Source organism: Henckelia pumila, chromosome 1, assembly GCF_033568475.1.
Source record: "Henckelia pumila isolate YLH828 chromosome 1, ASM3356847v2, whole genome shotgun sequence".
Taxonomy (NCBI): domain Eukaryota; kingdom Viridiplantae; phylum Streptophyta; class Magnoliopsida; order Lamiales; family Gesneriaceae; genus Henckelia; species Henckelia pumila.
Window position 1 is genome coordinate 139,631,815 of NC_133120.1, and position 22,541 is coordinate 139,654,355.

Here is a 22,541-nt window from a genome sequence, read left to right on the forward strand (position 1 = left end):
GCACTAATTGGAAGCACTACAGTGCTGCCTGCGCGAAAACATAACATAATTTTGGATTTTCGAAAGACTCGACTTGCTATGCTTCGTTCAACGGGATTCGAGGAAACATAAAATAAGAGAATCACACGCAAATGAGGAGACATACAACACACACAAGAGCCACACATCAGAAACGAGAGCACATAATTCATGCACGAGAGAAGTGAGAATTGAGAGAAAAAGCTGTTATGTTGAAGAAGAACTCGGAAGAGAAGAGAAAATATGAAGATGAAGGACGCGCACGCTACTTCGGCTTTTTTTCCTTAATATTTTCTCTTAAATTTTGGAACTTGATGTCTAGTTTTATAAACATGTTTTTTTTTGCTTTTCTTGCGTTGGGAACTAACTTTTGATTCTAGAGGGTTGATGTAGCTTAGTTAAAACAACTTCTACAACTTTTTGATTTATTTGTTTGAATTCTCCTAATTTGATTGTGTTTTCTTGTTTTTATTGTCTTTCAATTTAATATCCATAAATTTAAGTGTTATATTTATTTGAAATCTAGCACTCGGGAGAGAAAATTTTGAATAGGATCATTGGAAAATACATTGTTAATGTTTATATAGTTCGGAAGGCATATAACGTTAACAAAGCTTGAATAAGAACATAGTTTTTCACATATCATTAAGTCTAGATTTTTAATAGAGATATTGCTTAACCTAGAAACCACCGGCGACCCTTGATACCAAGCCCTGGTAACCGACTGACCACTGATCTCGCTCCTGGTCTACCTACATGCTTGCCCCGTCGAATGGGTGTCCAAAAAATACAACAACATGGATGTGAGGGAATATGCTCAGAACGATAAGTACAAGTATACAAACCTAGTATGATGCATGCAAATAACTGGGTACTAGTTAACAAGATATTTGCTCAGACTAGGCGCCAATGAGTATGCAGTAACATCTGGGGTCAACTCCGCTGGGTACCTCCACACACTTTTTTGATCCACCTTGACACCTGGTTCTTGCATGAGTTCAGAAGGTCCGAACTACTTCGCTCCTTCCAAACTGTCCTAGTCACCCGAGACCCTCCCTACCATTTTCGAACGTTGCAGAGCTGAGTTTTTTTACTTATTTTCACCAAATAATGAATCCTTAATCATATTTTGCCACTTTTAAAATTATATGCCATTTGATAGCATGTAAAATAGAGCTCGGGTTACTACAATCCGAGTTTCGCTAATCTCACCGTTGATGCTCTGAGTCGGAAGGTGAGACTTTCCGCACATCAGACATGTGTTATCTCCAGCATCGTCCAAGATTGTTGTTCTTCTAGTTTAACGTTCAAGCACAAAAAAAGTGTTCAGGGCATTCACATGTATTCGATTCTGTCTAGCCGCCTTCGTATTCTTGAATGAGGGATGCTTAGATGTTTGATCCAAGACACAACGATTGAATTGTCTAGCTAAAGGGGATATTATGTTTGTATTCCATTATCAGTCTGATGGTTTGTTGTGCTTGTCTGTCCGAGTCGTAGTTCCTGATGATTCGGAACTGAGGAATGAGATCTTATCTCAACAAGCACACCAGAGCCGATTCATGTTTCATTGTGGCAGTATGAAGATGTATTAAGGACTTGTGATCCAGATTCTAGTGTAAGGGGATGAATCGTAGTGTGTATCAATTCGTCTTGAGATGCCTTTTTTGCCAGCAGGTCAAGGCTGAGTACCGAGGACCTAAGGATTGCTACAGAGTTTAGAGGTTACATAGTAGAAGTGGGATCATGTGACTATGGATTTCTTCACCCACTTTCCCATGTCTTACTGGAGAAGTGATGGGATCTGGGTCGTTGTTGATTGGTTCTAGAAGTCTGTACACTTCATTCCATAAAACCTATATTTCACTTTTGATCACATGGCCCGATTGTACATCCAGGGTATTTTACGTTTGAATGGATTCCATTGAGCATCGTAATTGATCGAGATCCGAGATTCACCTCATGGTTCTGGGGTAGTTTTTTTGCATGCTTTGGGTACCACTCTGAGTTTGAGTACAACCTATCATCTGGATACTAATGGTCAATCAGAGCAGACTATCCGTACCCTCGAGGACATGTTACGGGTATCAGTGATGTATTTTGGCTTGTATTGCAAGGACCACTTGCCATTGGTCGAATTAACCTATAATAACAGTTACCACTTTTGTGTTGGAATGGTACCCTTTGAGGATTTGTACGGGCTCTGTTGTCGACACCTCTGTTTTGGGATGAGGTCGAAGAGCAACAGGTTGAGGTGTCAGAGTTTGTATAGTAGATTGCAGATAAAGTAGACCTGACAAGACAGAGAGTCGGAGCTGCTCATGATAGACAGGCTAGTTATGCCAACACAGAACGCAGACCCTTACAGTTCAATCCGGGAGAGCATGTGTTTCTGAGGGTTTCACCTTTCTGGAATGTTATGGGATTTGGCCGGAAGGACAAGTTAACAATGAGGTTTATCGGGAAATTTTAGATTTAGAGAAGATAGGAGATGTTGCTTATCGTATGGTGTTACCGCCATATCTCTTCAGTATTCACCATGTGTTCAACGTGTCTTTGCTTAGAAAATATGTGGCTGATGAGTCACATGTGTTGCATCTGACTGAGGTTCAGTAAGAGCCAAATTTGTCATACGTGGAGAGACCGCTCTGAATCCTTGACATAAAGGACAAGGTACACCGGAACAAGTGAATACCTCATGCCATGGTTCAGTGGATGCGACGAGGTACTGAAGAGGTGACTGGGGAGTTACAGAGTCATATGCGCTCAGAGCATTCCGAGTTATTTTGATCTGTATTTTGTGCATTTCAACAGTTTTATTTGTAATTTTCAAATGTAATAAAGTATGTTTCTCACTGATATTTTGATTTGCTTGCCCTCATCCTGATTTCGAGGACGAAATCTCTTAAGGTGTGGGGAATGTGCTAACCCACACTCCGTTTCACGAGATTAAAGGGTAAAACATGATTTAGGATTCATAAATTTAATTAACTAGTTGTTAAATTGGATCAAAAATAAAAAAATAAATATCGGACCCTCCGAAGATTTCGGACAGCCCAAAGATAGTTCGGAAGAACCGAACTGGTCGAAAGGAAGTTCGGTAGTAGAGGATGGGATCAGAACTTTCTATCAAAGCTAAGTCATGCAGATCTGAGGTGTTAAGAGTATACAAACACATGGAGATCAGAACATCCGAAGTAAGGATCAAAGCTTCCGAAGTGAAAATCAGAGCTTCCGATCCACACCAGCCTGAGACGTGACAAACATGCGAAGTTCGGACCTTCCGAACTCTTCCTATAAATAGTCCATCCGAGGCTCTGTTCTTAATGTCAATTCCGAAGTTTCTCTCCCTATGTTTATCTCCCTCTTCCAGTCTACATTGTGAGTTATAACCATTCTATCAAGGGTCGGGCGATAGCGAGGCGCTTCTAAGATAGCAGTGGAGTCGTGCCCAAGAGTTAAGGAGCCTTCGGCATCAAAGGGCCGACGATGGATGCATGTATAGTCCAAGATCCTTTCTTAGAAAATAGAAGTATCTACTAGCTTTGTTAAGGCTTTTATATCATTAATAGTGTGATCCGATAATCACTTGACTTTAGTCTTGGACTCTAGACCTTGTTAGCACTCGATCAATTGGTTAGAGGTACGAAAGTACTGACTGAGATTGCAGCTGAGTATGCATTCTTATATGTTGCATTTTATGTGCCATGCTATATATTTTTACTATTTTCTATATATATGGTGCATGTGCATATTCATATTGAGCCTTATCTCCTTCGGGATAGTGTTTCGAGTAGGGTCGCTCAGCCCTAATTTGTTGTATATTGTCTGACACCAGGAGCTACCATGATGACCGAGACTGAGGATATGGTGATCTAGACGAGTGTTTGAGCTACCCTGCGGTCGAATTCTCAGATGACACTATGCACTCTTTGGTGCCTAGTCCGAGCAGGACTTGATCAGTCACTCAGTCATTTCATTTTGTATGCTTTATATCGGTTTGTATACTCGTATTTTTTTGTACTGAGCGTTAGTCACTCACGTCTTTGGTTTTATCTTGGACACCCCATTTGATAGGGAATGTCTTAGGTTGGACGAGGCAGGAGGCTCAAGGCAGGGTTAGGCAGAGGACTAGTGACCGCAGAGAGGTGTCGTTCTGTTTCGGTCAATTTTGAATACAATACTTTCGATATGGTTGTAGAACATTATTATTTTGGGTTTTAATGCTGTTATATAATGTCTTAGGTTGGACGAGGCAGAAGGCTCAAGGCAGGGTTAGGCAGAGGACCAGTGACCGCAAAGAGGTGTCGTTCTGTTTCGGTCGATTTTGGGTACAATACTTTCGATATGGTTGTAGAACATTATTAATTATTTTGGGTTTTAATGCTGTTATATCCCGTCGGTTTGCGTTATATACTAGGTTTATGTTTCTGCTGCTTAATTATTTGCTTTGATTAAGTTTTTAATTGCATGCTTAAATAATTTAAGTTTGTAGGTGATGTCGTAAGGATCACTACGTAATATGAAGGATATTTTCTACTATATTTCATGTTGTAAAATGTATAAGATATATTCCATCATTAACTTCTATTGTTTAGGAAGTAAAATTTCATATAATTGAAATTGTTATATCATATTTATATGTTAAAGGAAAAATAAAACATGGAAATGGAGGAAGTAATTTCAATTGATGGGCGGAATGCTCTCCACGTTCTCTTCTAGACAACCATCGACTTATCTCTTTAAAAACCATTGACTTCACCAAAAGGACAACAGTCAACAAGTCAATAACACGTGATAATAATTACTTTATATTATTTTAAAAAATAAGAAAGCTGTTTGAGTATAAAGCTATGGAGAAAAATCAGTCCACGACAAATAATATTCCTTGCAGATTATATATTGAAACTTGATCAAAATCCATTTTCAGAGCATTCCATGAAATCAGCAATCACAAACTAACATATTCAAAAGGTACCATGAAATCCCGTAAAGCATTTAGCACAAACACCATTTCCTTGATTCTTTGCAGCTTACTACTGGTCTCCCAATTAGTTGCATGTCTTGACACCCTTAAACAAGGGGAACACCTAAATTTTACTTCTCACTTGGTTTCTCATAACAATAATTTCACCTTAGGATTCTATACACCAAAAGACAGTGGTAAGATGTATATAGCAGTGTGGTACACAGTAGGCGGTTACCATCCTTTGTGGATTGGCAATAGGGATAATCCAGTGGGCAACAATTCAAGCCCGATTCTTGCAATAAGTGGCACCGGTGCGATGGTCATCATGCACAAGGGACGAAACATCACCCTTTATGAAGGCGGATCGAGCCGTGACGTGTCTGCTACTCTGTGGGATTCGGGGAACTTTGTGGTAACAGATGTATCTTCAAGTACCGTGTTGTGGCAGAGTTTTGATTATCCCACCGATACATTGATTCCAGGGATGAAACTGGGTTTGGATCGTAGGAGCGGGAGGAAATGGATACTCACTTCTTGGTTCGGGAGTGCCAATCCTGCATCTGGTCCTTTCACTCTGGAATGGGATGCGAGTGCCCGTGGACTTGTAGTTAGACGACGAGGGGTGGTTTATTGGACTAGTGGTGTTCTGAAGCGTTATTATGGAGACTATCATCATTTTAAATATCAAGTCAATGCTTTTGAGAACTTGAATTTTGAACCTGATCCAGTGTACCAGAACTATAACTTCACCAACGTAACCACTCGGAACCAGGAATATTTTGCCTATTCTCTGTTCCAAGATCCTGCCAGCACGCCCGATTACCGAAAGTTTATTTCAGGCTGGAGGCTTGCTTATAATGGGACTATTTCCGATATCTCTATCGCCAGATCTTCCTCCTTGGCAAGGATTACTCGTTGTTATGGTTATAGCCGTGACCAAGGGTGCGAACTTTGGCAACAACCGAGGTTCAGGAATAGTCGTGAGACGTTTGTTCTGAGATCTGGGATGTTCACAGAGAATGGTGCTGTTGTGGATTTTATGAGTCAGAAAATTGATAGGAATTCTAGCCTAAGTTTTACCGACTGTCGGGACAACTGCTGGAACAACTTCGAGTGCTTCGGATTTGACGGGGTAGATCTGGGGTGCCTTTATTGGACAGGCAAAGATTTGCAGTTCGAGCAGAGTCTTGATGGTTCTAAAGACACTAGATATGTTCTTACCTCCACTCCTTTGGACACAGGTAGTTTGCAAAAAATATTTCCAACTATATATCTTAATAAAGATTAGAACTAATCCCACTTGTAAATTTAGTGGCAGGAGCTAGTAAGCTGAGATGGATCATCGTTTCAGTAGGAGTTCCGATAGTGCTGCTTTTCTTGGGCACTGCTTTGTTCCTTCTTCTTAGATTTAGGCGAGGTAGGTTTCTTCCAGAGGGAAAAAAAAAGAGAGGGATTTCATTTCAATTCTATTTCAAAACCTCTTTATTTATCCATTTGGCATCGATGATAATCTATTAGGGAAAAAGAGAGAGGAAGAAGTTAAGCGACTGCTGACATTAGAGGGGTATACCAATACATATGAGATGGAAGACGGAGGAGCAAAGGGCCATGATCTTAGGCTCTTTACATATGCATCCATTCTTGCTGCGACAGACAACTTCTCCTCTGAAAACAAACTGGGAGAGGGTGGCTTTGGCCCTGTTTATAAGGTATAAAGTTATCGATCAACTTGGTGATGCGGCTTTAATTTGGTGTCATTTCAGTTAGGAAGTTTATTTTACAGGGTGTGACACTTGAAGGACACCGCATAGCAGTCAAGGTTCTGTCTCGAAGCTCAGGGCAAGGACTGCTCGAATTTAAAAATGAGCTAATACTTATTTCGAAGCTTCAACATGTCAACCTAGTGAAATTGATAGGCTTCTCCATTCATGGTGATGATAAAATTATAGTATACGACTACATGCCTAACAAGAGTCTCGACGTTTTCCTCTTTGGTATGTAGTAATAAACAAACCTAGTTTCGATCAAAGAACGACAGACTTAGATACCTAGCTAGTACAATATGTGACAGTATCTGTTTTTATGGGACAACAGATTCAACCAAGAGGAGGCTACTGGATTGGCCAAAACGTTTCGCGATCATTGAAGGGATTGCTCAAGGACTGCTGTATCTGCACAAGTACTCACGCCTAAGGATAGTTCATCGAGACTTGAAGTCGGGTAACATATTACTTGATGAGGATATGAATCCCAAGATTTCTGATTTCGGTCTGGCAAGAATCTTTAAGCAGAATACGAGCGAAGCCAACACTGAAAGGCGTGTTGGGACCTAGTAAGAAACATATGCTCAACTCTCCATGAATTTTCTTTTTTCCACGTGTCTTCATTTTCCTGATATTGATAGACTGTTTGCTCTCGTAGTGGTTACATGGCGCCTGAGTATGCAATGCAGGGGATATTTTCCTTGAAATCAGATGTTTACGGTTTCGGAGTTCTTGTTCTTGAGATTGTGAGTGGCAGGAAAAACAACAGCTTTCACGATGTCCAAGGACCTCTGAATCTTGTGGAACATGTAAGCATCTTTTTTCCCCCAATTTTGGTAGAGTGTCTATCTAATATCAGGAGAAAATTGGGTTTTAAGCGACCGGCTATGATCAAGATTTTAGTCTGTAGTTTCTCTATATTTTTCGCAAGCTACGTTCGGAGGAACTCCACTCAAAACAACCACCAATACTAACTAATGTAGGCTCTCATTTTTCAGGCTTGGGAGCTATGGAGCAATGATTGTGCAGCAGAACTGATGGATCCAACATTGGGGGGTTCATGCAATAGTGAACAACTACACAGATGCATACACATCGGCCTTTTGTGCCTCGAAAATCATGCGGTAGATCGGCCAAGCGTTGAAGATGTTATACTCATGTTGAAGAATGAGATGAAGAATCTGTCCATGCCCAAGAATCCAGCTTTCATCACTAGAAATAGCGTGGTTGAATTGAGAAAGAGGATATCATCACAAAAGATCGACTCAGTCAATGAAATCACACTTACTCAGACAGAGGAAGGAAGATAGATACCCGGATTGGAATAGTTTGGATTTTGATCTAAAGGTGGTCAATATTTGGTTTTAGGACTATAATGGGAGGTGGGGGAAAACAACAAAACCAAAAAAAAAAACCTTCTCCATACGTGTTTTCACGGTACTTGTCATGAGCCGTTTTCACGTGTCTCGGGATTTAGCAAGAAATAATCTATGAAATTGTATATAGTACATAATTATCATTAAAATTATAATAAAATAAATTATTTTTTAATATTATTATATTAAATAATAGAAATAATTACTTTATAATAATTATGATAACAAATAATATTATTTTAATAGTTAATAACAATACTAGTAAAAATAAATAGTTATTTTTAGTTGGTTTCCCAACAAATGATTATTAATTTTATTAATAAAAGGAGCTGAAATTGTCTTTAAATCTCAATTAGTAAATTGAAGTTGATCTGAATCCCTGGTTCAGAGTTTGTGTTTTCACTTCCTGATAAAAGCATATATTATGTTTGAACTCTTTAATTGGGGCTAAACTACGAAATTGTCCTCAATTTTAAATGAAACTCAATAATACACTTTATTTATTTTTTGAATAAATTAATAAAAGAGCCTAATGAATCTTGTTATTTTTTCTCGCTCCAAACAGCTTCATCTTTGAGAAGGAAAAAAATGATATCTGGCGAAAAGCTTTCAATACATGTTATCAATGATGACGAAGAGTAACATTTTTCAAGAGAAGAAAGTGAAGGACGACAAAGGAGAAGAAATCGTCGAAACTAAAGTGTAAAAAAGGTTCGAAGTTTTTTTTTCGAAATATGTTTCCATCTTGGAATTTGACCAAAATTTAGTTGTTTTTTCACAAGTATTTAAGGGTTTTATAGTTTTGATGTTGATTTTTTTTGCTTTTTTATATTTCTCGATTGTGTTCTTTCTCCCAAATTTTTAGAGCTTTTTAGCTGATTTTGTTGCTATTTTTATTGTTTACACTATTTGTTTGTTCCTTTGATTAATTATTCGAATTTGTTGAATAATTATGCTAAAGTTCGTAAATTTTTTGTAAAATGCTCAGCATTAATCCGATTATCTAATTTTATAAGGTTTTGATTTTTAATAATTTGATAAGAGCATAACTTATTTATTTATTCAGTTTTTCGCAGTAAAGTATTTACTTGAAATCCTTCAACAGTAACTTAATGTTCATAAAATATTTTTTAGTTCTTTATTTTTATTTGTTTATCCACAATTTTTATTTTGTGTTCTTGAATTTTTTTACGTGATTTCTGTTTATATTATTGATTGTTTCAATGGAAAGAATATTATTCATTTGAAATTCTTAAATGATAATGGTAAATCCATTTTTGACAAAAATTTATTTTGCTTCTTGAATTTTTCTGAAACCGCTTCTTAATATATTTCGTTGTTGCATTTGATCAATTTTGAACTACTGAATTATTTGCTTAATGTCATAAATTTTGATATAGTTCTCAATTCTCATTATATTGTTTCCAAACTTGATATGTTTGTTATTGACATTGTATATTTCATACTGTGATATTTTAATAGATTTTTGAAAATGAAGATAATTTGAGCAGTGTCCATATTTCGTCTAATTGTTTTTTTAATGCATATTTTATTAATGATATATAATGTATTATTTTACTTGTGTGACTGGATTTAAAACAACAAGAAAGCAATATTTCAAATGATTGTAAATTTGAAAAAAAATTGTGTAAGAACAGATGGATGAGAAAAAATGTTGAAACTAATTTGGGCTAAATTTCAATGGGAAAGTGAAAGACTCTGAGCGAGGAGGAAGCTGTTTCTCGAGAAAGAAGATGTCGTATTGCAGGCAGAAGTTGCATGAAACAGTAATGGAAATGGTGTTTCAAGAATTATCCGAGTTCTGATGAAGATGTTGATGGGGTCGATGAGACCACTGAAGAAGAGGACTTCAATATTATCATATGGCGTAGATGGTCATTTTGATGTTTTTGTTGATGTGTTCATGCATAATTCTGTTGATGAATTGTTGAAAGAAAAGGTATAGGTGATGATGGTTACGGGAAAAAGTATTAGTGTTGATTTCGAAGAAAAAGTGTTAGAGTTGATGTAAGTATGACAGTAATTAATTAGTACAAATATATTTTTAAACTCAAGGTTGTTCAAATGTTATTTAAGTTTCAGTAAAACCAAGCTAATATTAGATAATAGTAAATTTGTTTTTCATAATTGAGCATAATTAATTGTTTTTATGAGTTCAGAAATTGGTCTTACTAAGATTGAATATGTCAAGTAAAAACATTTAAGATCGAATGATAAATAATTCAGAATAATTTGAAATTAAAAAGGTACAATATTTGACATTTACAACACAAACAATTCTGCTTTAAATTCTCATCGTCCATTTTTTTTTCATTTAATCTCATTGTAAATTTTTTTTTCTGAGTAATGTAATTATTCAATTTTAAATTATCATATTCAATTCTTAGCATACATTAACATTGAATAGTAAAAAAAATTAAATAATTTAGAATTAATAAGACATAACACATGGACAATAAGAATACACATGTGAACTAATTCAACATAAATTATTCTACTTATCGGGATAAAATTTTGGGACACTAAGATTCCTCAAGAAGTAAAAACAAATTAGGTTCGAATTGTCTAAGATTAGGAATCATTCTATATTAATTTAAAACAACCTCGGACATTTGCTGCACAAGTATACAAAGAATTGGATATAAGAGAATCATTCTTTGTATACACACGAAAATGTTATGATTTTGTATATAACACACCTTATAATATTTATGATAATTTTTTCATTGTCGCATGAATTATCGCCCAATTACACTGGCATTAGTTATCTAATGTCATGCGCACTACTTTGGAAAATGTAGAAGATGAATACATTACTCATTATTGAATGAGATCACATATGGTGATATCATTGAGTGTCCAATGTCTATATAATTGTGTACTAGATGTAATTATAAACTTCAAAATTTGTTAAATATAATATTTATACATTGATTGGCCTAACTAGTAAGACGACACGTGTATTTGAACTCCACTATTAAAAGAACATGTGTCATCATGAGGCCTAGCACAACACATGAATAATAAAAGTATATATGCTACCTAATTCAGCATAAATTTTCCTATTTATCGGGATAAAATTTTAAGTCACTAAGATCGACCTTACCAAGTGAAAATAAATTAGGTTTGAATTTTCTCGGATTCAAAATATTTCCATATTAATTTAGAACAATCTCAGATATTTGCGGCACAAACAAAGAAGCAATTGAGTATGCGAAAGACTCATTCTCTGCACACGCATAAGATGTTATGATTTGGTGCATAACACACATTATGATATTTATGATGACTTTTCATTGTCCTGTGAATTGTTATTCAATTATATTGGTATTGATCAACTAATGTCATGTACACTACTTTTAAAAATATAGAAGATGAATGCATTACTCATTACTGAAGAAATCACACACAATGATATCATTCATTGTCCAATATCTACAATTGTGTAACTAGATGTAATTATAAACTTCAAAATTTGTTAAATATGATATTTAAACATCGATTTTACCTAACTAGTAAGATTACTCTTGTATTTGAACTTTGCTATTAAAAGAGAATGCGTGTTCATGGGGTGTGGCACAACACATGAACAATAAGAGTACAGATGCGGTCCAATATAGAATAAATAGTTATACTTATCGGGTTAAATTTCAGGTCACTAAGATCAACATTTTCAAGTGAAAAAAATTAGGTTCAAATTTTCTCGGATTCGTAACCATTAAATATTAATTTAGAACAATCTCGGACATTTGAAGCACAAATAGAGAAGTAATTTAGTTTGAGAGAGACTCATTTTCTACATACACACAAAGATATTACGATTTGGTGCATAACATACATTATAGTGCTTATGATGAGTTTTCATTATCGTATAAGAGGGTGTTTGACTAAGCTTATTAAAAAGAGCTTATAAGCTCCTATAGCTTAAAAGCTGTTTTACGAGCTTATAAGCTGTTAGAACTTATTTTAAAAATAAGTTGTTAAAGTGTTTGGATAAACTTATTTTAAATAACTTAAAGATGTTGATGTGTTTGGTATTATAAGATCCTTTTATCGTCGAAATTACCAAAAATGGTATAATTATATGAAAATAATGTTTTGAGGTATACATATATAAAAATAGTTTTAAAATAAACATATATTAAAAAATAAAATTTTTATAATATTTTATTTTAGAAAAAATTATATGATTTGTCATTTTTTTAAAAAATAATATTTAATATTTAATGGGTGGAGGATATGATGGAGATTTATTAAAATATTTAAGGATATTTTAGAGAGATGAAATGTTAAAATAAGATCTTTTTGAAAAAAGTACCTCCCCCTTACTTTTTTAAAAACAGCTTATAAGCTGTCAAATAGCTTATTTTGACAGCTTATAAGTTGTTTTTTAAAAAAATTATCAAACAAAAATTTAGAGCTTATAAGCTGTTTGAAAGAGCTTTTAAAATCTGTCAAACACCCTCTAAATTGTCTCCCAATTACATTGATGTTGGTCATCTAATGTCACGTGCACTATTTTGACAAATATAAAAGATGAATGCATTGCTCATTGTTGAATGAAATCACGTGTTGTGATATAGTTCATTGTCAAATGTCTATAATTGTGTAAGTAAATGTAATTAAAAACATAAAAAATTATTGAATATGATATTAAGGCCTCAATTAGCCCAATTTGTAATAGGATGCTTATATCTGAACTCTGTTATTAAAATTGTATCCATGATCATGGAATTTAGCACAAGACATTAGAAATGAGAATACATATACGGTCTAATTCATCATAAATTATTTTATTCATCGAGATAAAAATGATTACTAATTTATGCTGAATTCTAACCAATTAGTACCAAATTAATACCAATTAGAGATGAAATTTTTAAATTTATATAGATTCTCTATTCGAATAATAGTATGACAATGTATATCATGCATAACAATTTTCATTCATAAATAAAATAATAATAAAAAATTTGAAACAAATTAAAGCATTTTATACACATATTACACACAACCATTCTATAAATCAACCGCTAGAACCTCAATGAAAAATAACATGTACAAATTTCACATAATATATTACTTTAGTGTCTGGTATCATTTTTAACTACACAATAACTTCTAACCACAAAAGGTCCAATAAATCAGAATTACAGAATAACTGCACACGATACATAAAAATGACTCTCCACAAATAGTTTCTTGACTTCCTTGATAGTTCCGAGGTGTCTTACAGTACCATTATAACAGCATTCTTAATTTGTGCCATGAATATCATCCATCACCGACTCCTTGCCCTTTCACTTTTTGTGGTAGTGTAATTCTATGATATAATTTCTTTGCAAGTTCTTCTAAATAGTAGAAGGACGATAAGATGACTCTTATCTCAGTTTTCTTTCACCACATATTCGTGATCCAATATACATTATGTAGTGACTCGCACCGCGATCACCTACTAATAAAAAAACTTAAGCATACATTTAAACTCAAAAAAACTAATCAGAGTTAAACTTGCGGAACTAAATCAAAATTCTAAACCAGCAGAATATAACTGGTAATTAAATCCAATAATAAAACCCAATTGAAAAACAATAAATACTTAATAACATCTTTGTCTAAAAACCTCTAATGACCCCTGCTACCAAGCTCTGTTCACTGACCAACCACTGATCTCGTTCCTGGTCCACCTGCAAACCTGCCCCGCCAAATTGGGTGTCCGAGATAAAAGCAGGGACGTGAACGCTAACATCCAGTACGCAAATATCAAATATACAAGTCTATATGATGCATATAACATGAAGTATGAATGCTTTGGATAAACTGGAATCATATCTGGAATAACATGCTCAGAACATAGGCGCCTCCAGTATGCGAACACTGCTCCGAAGATTCAGTGGGTGACACACATACTGATTCTGATCTTGGACATAGAACTGTCCTAGATAAACCTCACACGCTGCCCTATCGGTCCAATGGGTGCCACATGGTACCCTATCGTATAATAAAAACAACCCTAGTGTTGAGCGACCCTAGAACAACTGCTATCTCGAAGGATAATAGGTTCAACATGGTATGCAAATGACGCATATAAATCATGAACAGTATATCAAGCATCTAATGACAAATAATAATGCAACACATAATCATGCAACACATAAACATGTATATTCAGCAGGCTATCTCAGTCTGTACTTACATACATCTATAAAAGCAGTCCTAGAAGCACCACTCTAGGGTCCAATCCTACAAGACAATATTTCCATGCATCACTAATAATGCTCTAAAAACCTTAACTATGCTAATAGCTACTCCCAAAGGCTAATCATAGTCTAGACCTATACATGCGTCCGTCGTCAGCCCGCTGATGTCGACGGCCTTGACCCAAGCACAGCTCCGCTACAAGCCCCGTAGTACCTCGTTAGTGCCCGACCCATGAGAATATTACCCAAAACTCTCAAATATAGACTAAGAGTTCGAAAACCCTCTGAATTTGCATATAAAAATGAGGTTTGGACTCCTATTTATAGGCCAGAGATCGGAATTTCCGATCTGGGTTCGGAAGCTCTGATCTGCGCATGATTCCCACGTGTAGAGAGCATATGGACACCTCAGGCTGTACTTGACCGATGATTTCGGTTGGAAAATTCTAGCAAGTGAACTAGGTCAAGTAATAATATAATTGGATTGAGTCCAAGTCGATCCCACAGAGACTATTGTTTAATTACTAGGACATAAACTATTTAATTTAATCTAGGCAAATCAAAATGAGATATTTTTATGAATTATTCAACTAAATAAAATAAACTAAATTATTCTAAAGCAGAAATTTTAATTAAATTTAAAAGCATAGTAAATTCAAGAAGAATTCAAATTTCAGAAAAATGACCAGGAACACACAACGGTACCAGATATCAATTATTTCCACGTATTGGAATAAATCAAGCAAGAATTATTCACATTAACGATGAAATTCCCTAGAATAATTATTAATCTATTTCTAGAATTTACAATCCTATTTTTATTTAACAATCCAATTATTTATAATTGAATTTAATTAAACAAAACCGCATTCGCAACTATGAAATTTCAACTTTCGCCTAAAATCACACACTGAAACCGAATATTATTTCTAGTTAGTTTAACCATGTGTTGATAAATATTTTTGAAGCTAATTTCAATCTTTTTTTTTTCAAGTCCAGATCGAACAACAAACATGCAATTAATTGGCCAGATTGAAAGCAAGAAATATGTGTAAATATTAATCAATAAATATATCAAAAAACAAAAATCAATCAATCCAAACATGAACAAAAATCGATAGTCTGGCTGGCCCTATCATGGCCCCGGTCAAAAGACGACTACTCCATAATATCAAAATCAAACCAAATTCTAATGTTTTGAATTAATCGTAAATAAATTAGAAGAATAATAATAAACAAATTCTCAGCAATGGTGCGCGGATCTTTCTTGTGTTCTTCTCTCTTCCAAAGCTCTAGCCGTCTTTCGAAAATTTGGCAAAAGGTTCTATAAAATTGGGCCCTAGTTTTCTTTTATACTTTTCCTTCAAAAAGGCCCTAATTTCGCCCAAAATATGTGTTCAATATCGCCCAAAATAAAAGAGTTTCAAAATTTCCAAATTCTGCGCGTAATATTTTTTTCAAATTCTGCGACATACACGGACCCCGGACATAGGTCTGTGCCTAGGTCCGTGTATTAAATTGCTCGCAAAGACCATTTTCGAATGTGTACGGACCCTTATCAAGACAATGCACGGGATCTGTGTATTATTCTGCTTCAAAATTTTGTTCCTTCGAAGGTGCACAGACCCTATTCCAAAATATGAACAGGGTCTGTGCATTTTTCTTTCTTCAATCTCTTGGCTTTTTATGATTTTTTCTTATCTCTCGGGCAAACTCCAACGTGGCATTGCAATGTTTGAATTTTTCTTCAATATTCAAGCTTCTACCAATTTCATTCAAACCTACAAACAAATGAAAGTGTGACTATTTATGCGCAAAACTAGGAATAAAAATGTCAAATAAGCACAAATACAACAAAATAAAGTGTCAAATAAACTATAGGATTCATGCTTATCAAACCCCCCACAATTAGCTTTTGTTTGTTCTTGAACAAATCAGAAAAAAAAAATTAGAGATGAAAAATATCAATGATTTACAGCACAGAGTGGCACAATCAAAACCTTTCCATCTACCAAATTTTGTCACACCCGATCAAAAGCTCATACTTCAAAAATCACAAGCCTCTCTTTCGTTGCAATTCAAAACTCAAACACTACCCAAAAAAGATCAACAGAATGAGACATGTGTAGTCTGAGTGTCAGAACTTATACTCCTCAAAAGTTATTTGGTTCAAGGATCCCTAATTTTTATTCATCATTTTTTTTCAACGCCCCATATGCTTGTCTTTCATATCCCTCTCTACTAAATGTGAAACGATTATGACTTGGTTAATAGGTCTTTTAAGCTTATAACGTTAGGTCACGGCTCATGGCTACAATAAAAGATAGAAAATCAAAAGTGAGAGAAAACAAATAAGTTCCTTCTCTAGCACAATTAAGTAGCTATAATCTCCATCACATGTTGAATTTCATCACATTCTCTTCATTCATTAATGTCAACCCATTTCCATTTTTTTTCAATACCCTTTGAATTATTTTGGGTATTTTTTTCACACGTCAATTTTTTTTTCATTCAAGAATAATTCACCAACTCCTTCAAATATTTTTATGTAAATCAATTAAGAGTTTTTGTAAATTTAAAAACGCTAAAGGGTTTGTTTCTCTCAAAATTTAGGTAGGAAAAGTAGTGTATAGACTAAAAAATCATGTAAGCAATGTAGGACAGAATAAATGACGAATGGGGTCTAATTGTGTGCCATTGGCACACACCATTCGATTTTTATCAAACTCAATGGGATTACTAGGGACAAAAGTGATGCATCACGTAGGCTCGAAAGGCTCGAAAGGCTCAAATGGTCCAAAGATCGCCTTAATCATCCCTAAGTAATAATCATTCAAATTTTTGCTTTGAGGACTAATCAGACAAGTTCTATGGATACCAACTGTTTTCTCTCGTTTTTTTCATGAGTTCACCTCTTCCCAATTCATACCCGCGGTGTAGATTTCACGGGCGAGTCCTCTCTTGCATCAGCACCCAGGCACGTGCTCACCACCAATGTGATGACTGTTATGTATTTTATCTTTCGACAGGTTGGATGGTATAAAAATCCAGCTAGCAGAAACACTCATACCCATCCACGCGATCCACCAGTCTCACCACCTACCACTGCAGAGCAAGCCCGAGAGGCTCGAGTCCAGGAAGCAGCTGCTCATCCCGCTGATGCCCCTGTGCACACCAGCGCACCGAGGTATGAATTACCTGCATCCCAATGATATCCTTCTCCTCAATATTTGGAAAAAAATTGCCACACTAACTCAGGATAGTAATTATCCCTTACGTCCAAGATAGAACCTGTAGTGACCCGCACCATGATCACCTACTAATCAGAAGCTTAAGCATGCATTTAACTTAAATAATAAATTATCAAAAATAACAGCGGAAAATCATAAAGATATACAGCCCCAAGATAATTAAATCTTAAATACAACCAAATAGAATAAATACCATTTAAAATCTTAATCTAAAACTCTTCTTGAAGACTCCTGCTACCAAGCCCTGGTCACCGATCAACTACAACTCTCGCTCCTGATCCACCTACAAACCTGCCCCATCAAATGGGGTGTCCGAGATAAAAGTAGAGACGTGAGCGCTGACGCCCAGTACGTAAAGTATTGAATATACAGGTCTATATGATGCATGCAACATGAACTATGAATGCTCTGGGTAACTGAGATCATATCTGGAAAATCATGCTCAGTACACATGCGCCTCCAATATGTGCATGCTGCTCCAAAGATCCAGTGGGTGCCACACATACTGAACCCGATCTTGGACTATCACTGTCCTGGGTAAACCGCACACGCTGCCCCGTCGGTCTAGTGGATGTCACACGGTACCCGATCGTATAATAACAATAACCCTAGGGCTCAGCGACCCTAGAACAACTGGCTATCTCAAAAGGATAACAGGCTCAACATGGTATGCAAATGCTACATACAAACCATGAACAGTAAATCATGCATATCATGACAGATAATAATGCAACACATAATTATGCAACACATAAACATGTATATTCAGCTGGCTATCTTAGTCTATACTTACGTACCTTAGTTCTACTAGGCAAGCTATACCAGCTCTAAATTCCAATCATATAATCCGCACTACAATGCAAAATACTCATGCATTAAAACCTTATTCTAAAAGCCATAACTAATCTATAGCATACTCCCTATTTACTATAAGGAGCCAGAGCTATACCTGCGTCCGTTGTCAGCCCGCTGATGACGACTGCCCCAGAACTTGGGCACCGCTCCGCCACAACCTCGGAGCACCTGGCCAACCTCCGGACCAAGCCTAGGAAGGTTGGAAACACCCCTAAACCCCTAAAACCAAGCTAGAACCGAGAGAGAGAAAGAGAGAGTGAAATTGTGTGAGAAATGAGGCCCTCGGATGGCCTATTTATAGGCGAAGTTCGGATGGTCCTAACTGCCACTTGTCCGAGCCTTTTAGATACCTGGACCCTGCGGAGTTCGGATGGTCCAAACTCGGGTTCGGAGGGCCCGAATTGGTTCGGAGGGCCCAAAATGGTCCGTATGCTCCGAACAGTTTTGGTCCTTGCGAAGTCATTTTTGGACCCCCGGGACCTACCCTACCATTTTTGGACGTTTTGGATCTGATTTTCCACTTATTTTCACCAAATAAGGACTCCTTAAACATGTTTTTACACTTTTAAAATTATATGTCATTTTCTAACATGTTTAAAATCACTTAATCTTGTAAAATGGAACCGGGCTACTACAGAACCCCACCCAAAATTTTCAAATTTCTCTCTAATCGGCACTTGGACATCAATGGTTGGGTGGAAAGACTTTTCAATAATCATGTTATTCCCCTTTATTTTCTCATACCAACGGAAATTCTCCAAACTAGTAAACCGACTAACATAAAAAACACCACCTTGGCCACTGCGAGAGGACGAAGCGCCTCCTCTCGTGCGCTTACTAACGGTCTTCCTTGGCAGCATGACGAGATGCAACAAAGTGTAATACAACAATATCACCAAACTTTCCAACACAAACCAATAGAACCTATCGGTCAAGCACGACAACAATTCAATCAATGACAATGCAAGTCCTTCACAACTTCACCAATTATCTATTTCAAACAATTAACTCAAACCAAGCCGTCACAGTCAACGAACAAGAACCAAAACAAACCGCACAACCAAAAAAATTCAAAATAATGCCTTTACATCATCACCAAACGCCAAGTAAATCTCAACATTATCTCAACTATAAAAAAACACAACCCAAACTCAATCATGATAGAAACAAAAATCAAGAAATAACTATATGTCATTGGAGGATTCGAGCCACGCTTACCCTAAATGAAACCGAGAAACAGACGGAAAAGTACAAGAATTAGAGAAATAGGGGCGACGAAGAAGAGGCGGTGGCTCGGAGGTGGGTTTGCGGCGGTGAAAAACGGAACGACACCGGCACAGATGTGGGATGACAAAGGCACGGAGGTGATGGACGGATGTGAGTGACAGAGGCTGTGGATCCGAAGAACGGGGTCTGTGTGAGGAAGAAATGGGAAAGGGAAAGATTTGGGGATTTAGGGATTTGAGAGTGAGATGAAAGAGATATCGTGATTCTTCCAGATTTAAAAAGAAAATCGACTTGCACGGACCCCAGATATGGGTCCGTGTCCACCTTCGTGCACCTTCGAATGTTGTGAGAAAAATACAGGCACAAACCTCGGATACTGGTCCGTGTCTACATCCGTGTTCCCACGCATTTTAAAGAGAATGAACATGAACGGACCTTGGAGACAGGTCCGTGTACACCTCCGTGTTCCTACGTGGTTCGGAAAATTTTTTCTCGTAAATCTTTTCGTACATGGATTACGGTGCTTGTTGTACACGGACCCCGAACACTGGTCCGTATATGGGTCCGTGTACCTTCGCATTTTATTTTATTTTATTTTTAAAATGCACGAACACCCTCAAAAATTTGAAGTCAACATCATAATGACAAATTATCATGCATCAGAATTTTTCAGATAAACAATCAAGCACACAAGATTCAATATTATAAAGAGACTTCCCTGAATGATACGATGCCTAACAATGCGCGTGCTCCTCCTCAATTATTGATTTACTCAGCTTCAGTAATTTACCTGCATCCGCAACAAAATCGCTGGAATTAACTAAAAGAACTGATAAAAAATGAAATAACTTAAAATAAAAGAACAAAAGTAAATAAAACTGGGTTGCCTCCCAGCAAGCGCTAAATTTATAATTTATAGCCCGACTTTGCTTCCCTTTTAATTTGGATCTTGCAAATTCACAGTGATCTGCTCATCAACCATCACTATGGGTCCAAGTCCTTTTATATCATCGATGCTCCACCCCATTGTGCGAATATAATCGCGTAATATCCTAGCAAGATTTGTTTTTTCCTGACCTGCCAAAGATGATGATATTATTTCAGGTATACTAGAATCGTCCAACGTCAGTATTTCAAATAAGAGGGTAAGGATTTAGATTCAAGTCCAGGAGGCTCTATGATAGAAAATTTTGGATTTTGTGAGATTGTAGTTAATCCTTTCATCTTCAGAGAGGACGATTTCACTATGTTTCTTACCTCAAAATTTCCACCAATACAAGTGCTAAGAGCATCACAATTCATGCAATAATAATTGATTTTAGGATAATAAGAATCATTATTAAACACAACTTGCTTCTCATTCAGCCTAAATATTAATTCTCCTTTCTGAACATCAATTAGTGCTCTACTGGTTGTTAAGAATGGACGTCCTAAAATCAAAGGTGTTTCACGATCATCATCCATATCAAGTACCACAAAGTCCACAGGAAAGATAAATTCATTAACTTTAAGCAGCACATTCTCCACTATTCCTTTAGGATATTTAATTGATCTATCAGCAAGATTGAGGGATATAGTGGTAGGTTCCATCACTCCTATACCAATTTTTTTTGCAAGTAAATATGGCATTAAGTTTATACTAGCACTTAGATCACATAAAGCCTTATCAAATGACAACTACTGATAGCACAAGGTATAGAAAAATCCCTGTATCTCGTAGTTTTGGTGGGAGCTTGTTTAGAATTACCGCCGAACATTCCTCATTCAAAGTCACTGTATCCAAGTTGGTTAGTTTCCTCTTATTTGCTACAATTTCTTTCAAGAACTTAACATAACTCGGCATTTGAGCTGAGGCATCTGCAAAAGGGATGTTAATATGGAGTTTCTTGAAAATTTCAAGAAACTTATTAAATTGATAATCAAGATTTAATTTCCTAGATCTTTTGGGGAAAGGAAGACTAAAATATTAACATTAGAATTTAAGTCATCTTCCTTACCTTTCTTACCTTTGCGTGGAGAGAAAATGACTTGTTTTGGTGCGTGCTCTACCTTGAATTCTTGCTCCTTTGTCTTGATTGTCATGGATTGTTGCACAAAGATGGCATTCACTTTCTTAGGATTCTTCTCTGTGTCACTAGGAAGTGTTCCGAGAGCTCGAGAAGATATCTGGTTCACCAACTGTCCAAATTGAGTTTCCACTCTTTGCATCATGGCATCATGATTCTGTCATCTCATATCGTTCCTAGCTATGTATTTTTCTAGCATATCTTCCAAACTTTAGTTATTCTCAAATGATTTGAAACCCAGTGGCATAGAAGGTCCAACACCTTGTGGCTGTTTAACTGCTTGCTGAGGGGGCCTTTGTTGTGTAGGCTGTTGAGTAGGATTGAAATATTGTGGCTGGACCGAATTTTCAGCTTGTTTCCATCCAAAATTTGGGTGATTTTTTCAACCCGAATTATACGAGAAACCGAATGGATTATACTATTGTCGCCCTTGGTTCCCCACATAATTCATCGAATCTCCTTCAAAAACTGGCATCCCCTCAAAAAAATACATCTAGCATGAATGGAACATTACTTACTGGTTCTCCAATCACTTCAGTGTTTCTTTGGACTTGATTAACCTGTTTTAATGGTGCTGATTTATTCGCTTGCAGTTGAGATACTTGATGAGTCAGTCCATCAAGTTTCTCAGTAATTGCTGTCAGAGCATCCATCTCAAGAAATCCGACTTTCTTTTCTCTCATGCTGTCTTGCCAACCCACATTACTTTCAGCCATGTTTGATATGATTTCAAGTGTTTTTGTTGGAATTTTTCTATAAAGACTACCATTGGCAGCTGCATCAAGCATAGAACGA

The 22,541-nt window shown here is 36.3% G+C and overlaps 1 protein-coding gene across 4 annotated transcripts; it reads left to right on the forward strand.

Annotated features, from left to right (window-relative positions):
- Positions 1 to 4,880: 4,880 nt before the first annotated feature.
- Positions 4,881 to 10,114, forward strand: LOC140879177 (G-type lectin S-receptor-like serine/threonine-protein kinase CES101). Of its 4 annotated transcripts, XR_012149374.1 has the most exons (9): positions 4,905 to 6,228; positions 6,300 to 6,404; positions 6,506 to 6,696; positions 6,771 to 6,981; positions 7,082 to 7,319; positions 7,409 to 7,559; positions 7,749 to 8,097; positions 8,692 to 8,837; positions 9,837 to 10,114. XR_012149374.1 is itself a non-coding variant. In XM_073282853.1 (8 exons), exons 2-8 carry the CDS (start codon positions 5,187 to 5,189, stop codon positions 8,058 to 8,060), a joined length of 2,250 nt encoding a protein of 749 aa, XP_073138954.1. In that variant the 5' UTR covers positions 4,881 to 4,992; positions 5,158 to 5,186; the 3' UTR covers positions 8,061 to 8,243. The 4 variants fall into 4 exon arrangements, 3 of the variants coding, with proteins under 3 accessions (XP_073138954.1, XP_073138950.1, XP_073138944.1); XM_073282853.1 differs by lacking the exons at positions 8,692 to 8,837; positions 9,837 to 10,114 and having other exon boundaries at positions 4,881 to 4,992; positions 5,158 to 6,228; positions 7,749 to 8,243; XM_073282849.1 differs by lacking the exon at positions 9,837 to 10,114 and having other exon boundaries at positions 8,692 to 8,911.
- Positions 10,115 to 22,541: the final 12,427 nt, after the last annotated feature.

What these genes read in the sequence shown, in the direction of transcription:
- LOC140879177 (XM_073282849.1), top strand. Translation starts at nt 4,998, where the DNA reads ATGAAATCCCGTAAAGCATTTAGCACAAACACCATTTCCTTGATTCTT. An exon ending in CTCCACTCCTTTGGACACAG is followed by an intron (nt 6,229 to 6,299) that starts GTAGTTTGCAAA and finishes TTGTAAATTTAG; the next exon opens with TGGCAGGAGCTAGTAAGCTG. An exon ending in TCTTCTTAGATTTAGGCGAG is followed by an intron (nt 6,405 to 6,505) that starts GTAGGTTTCTTC and finishes ATAATCTATTAG; the next exon opens with GGAAAAAGAGAGAGGAAGAA.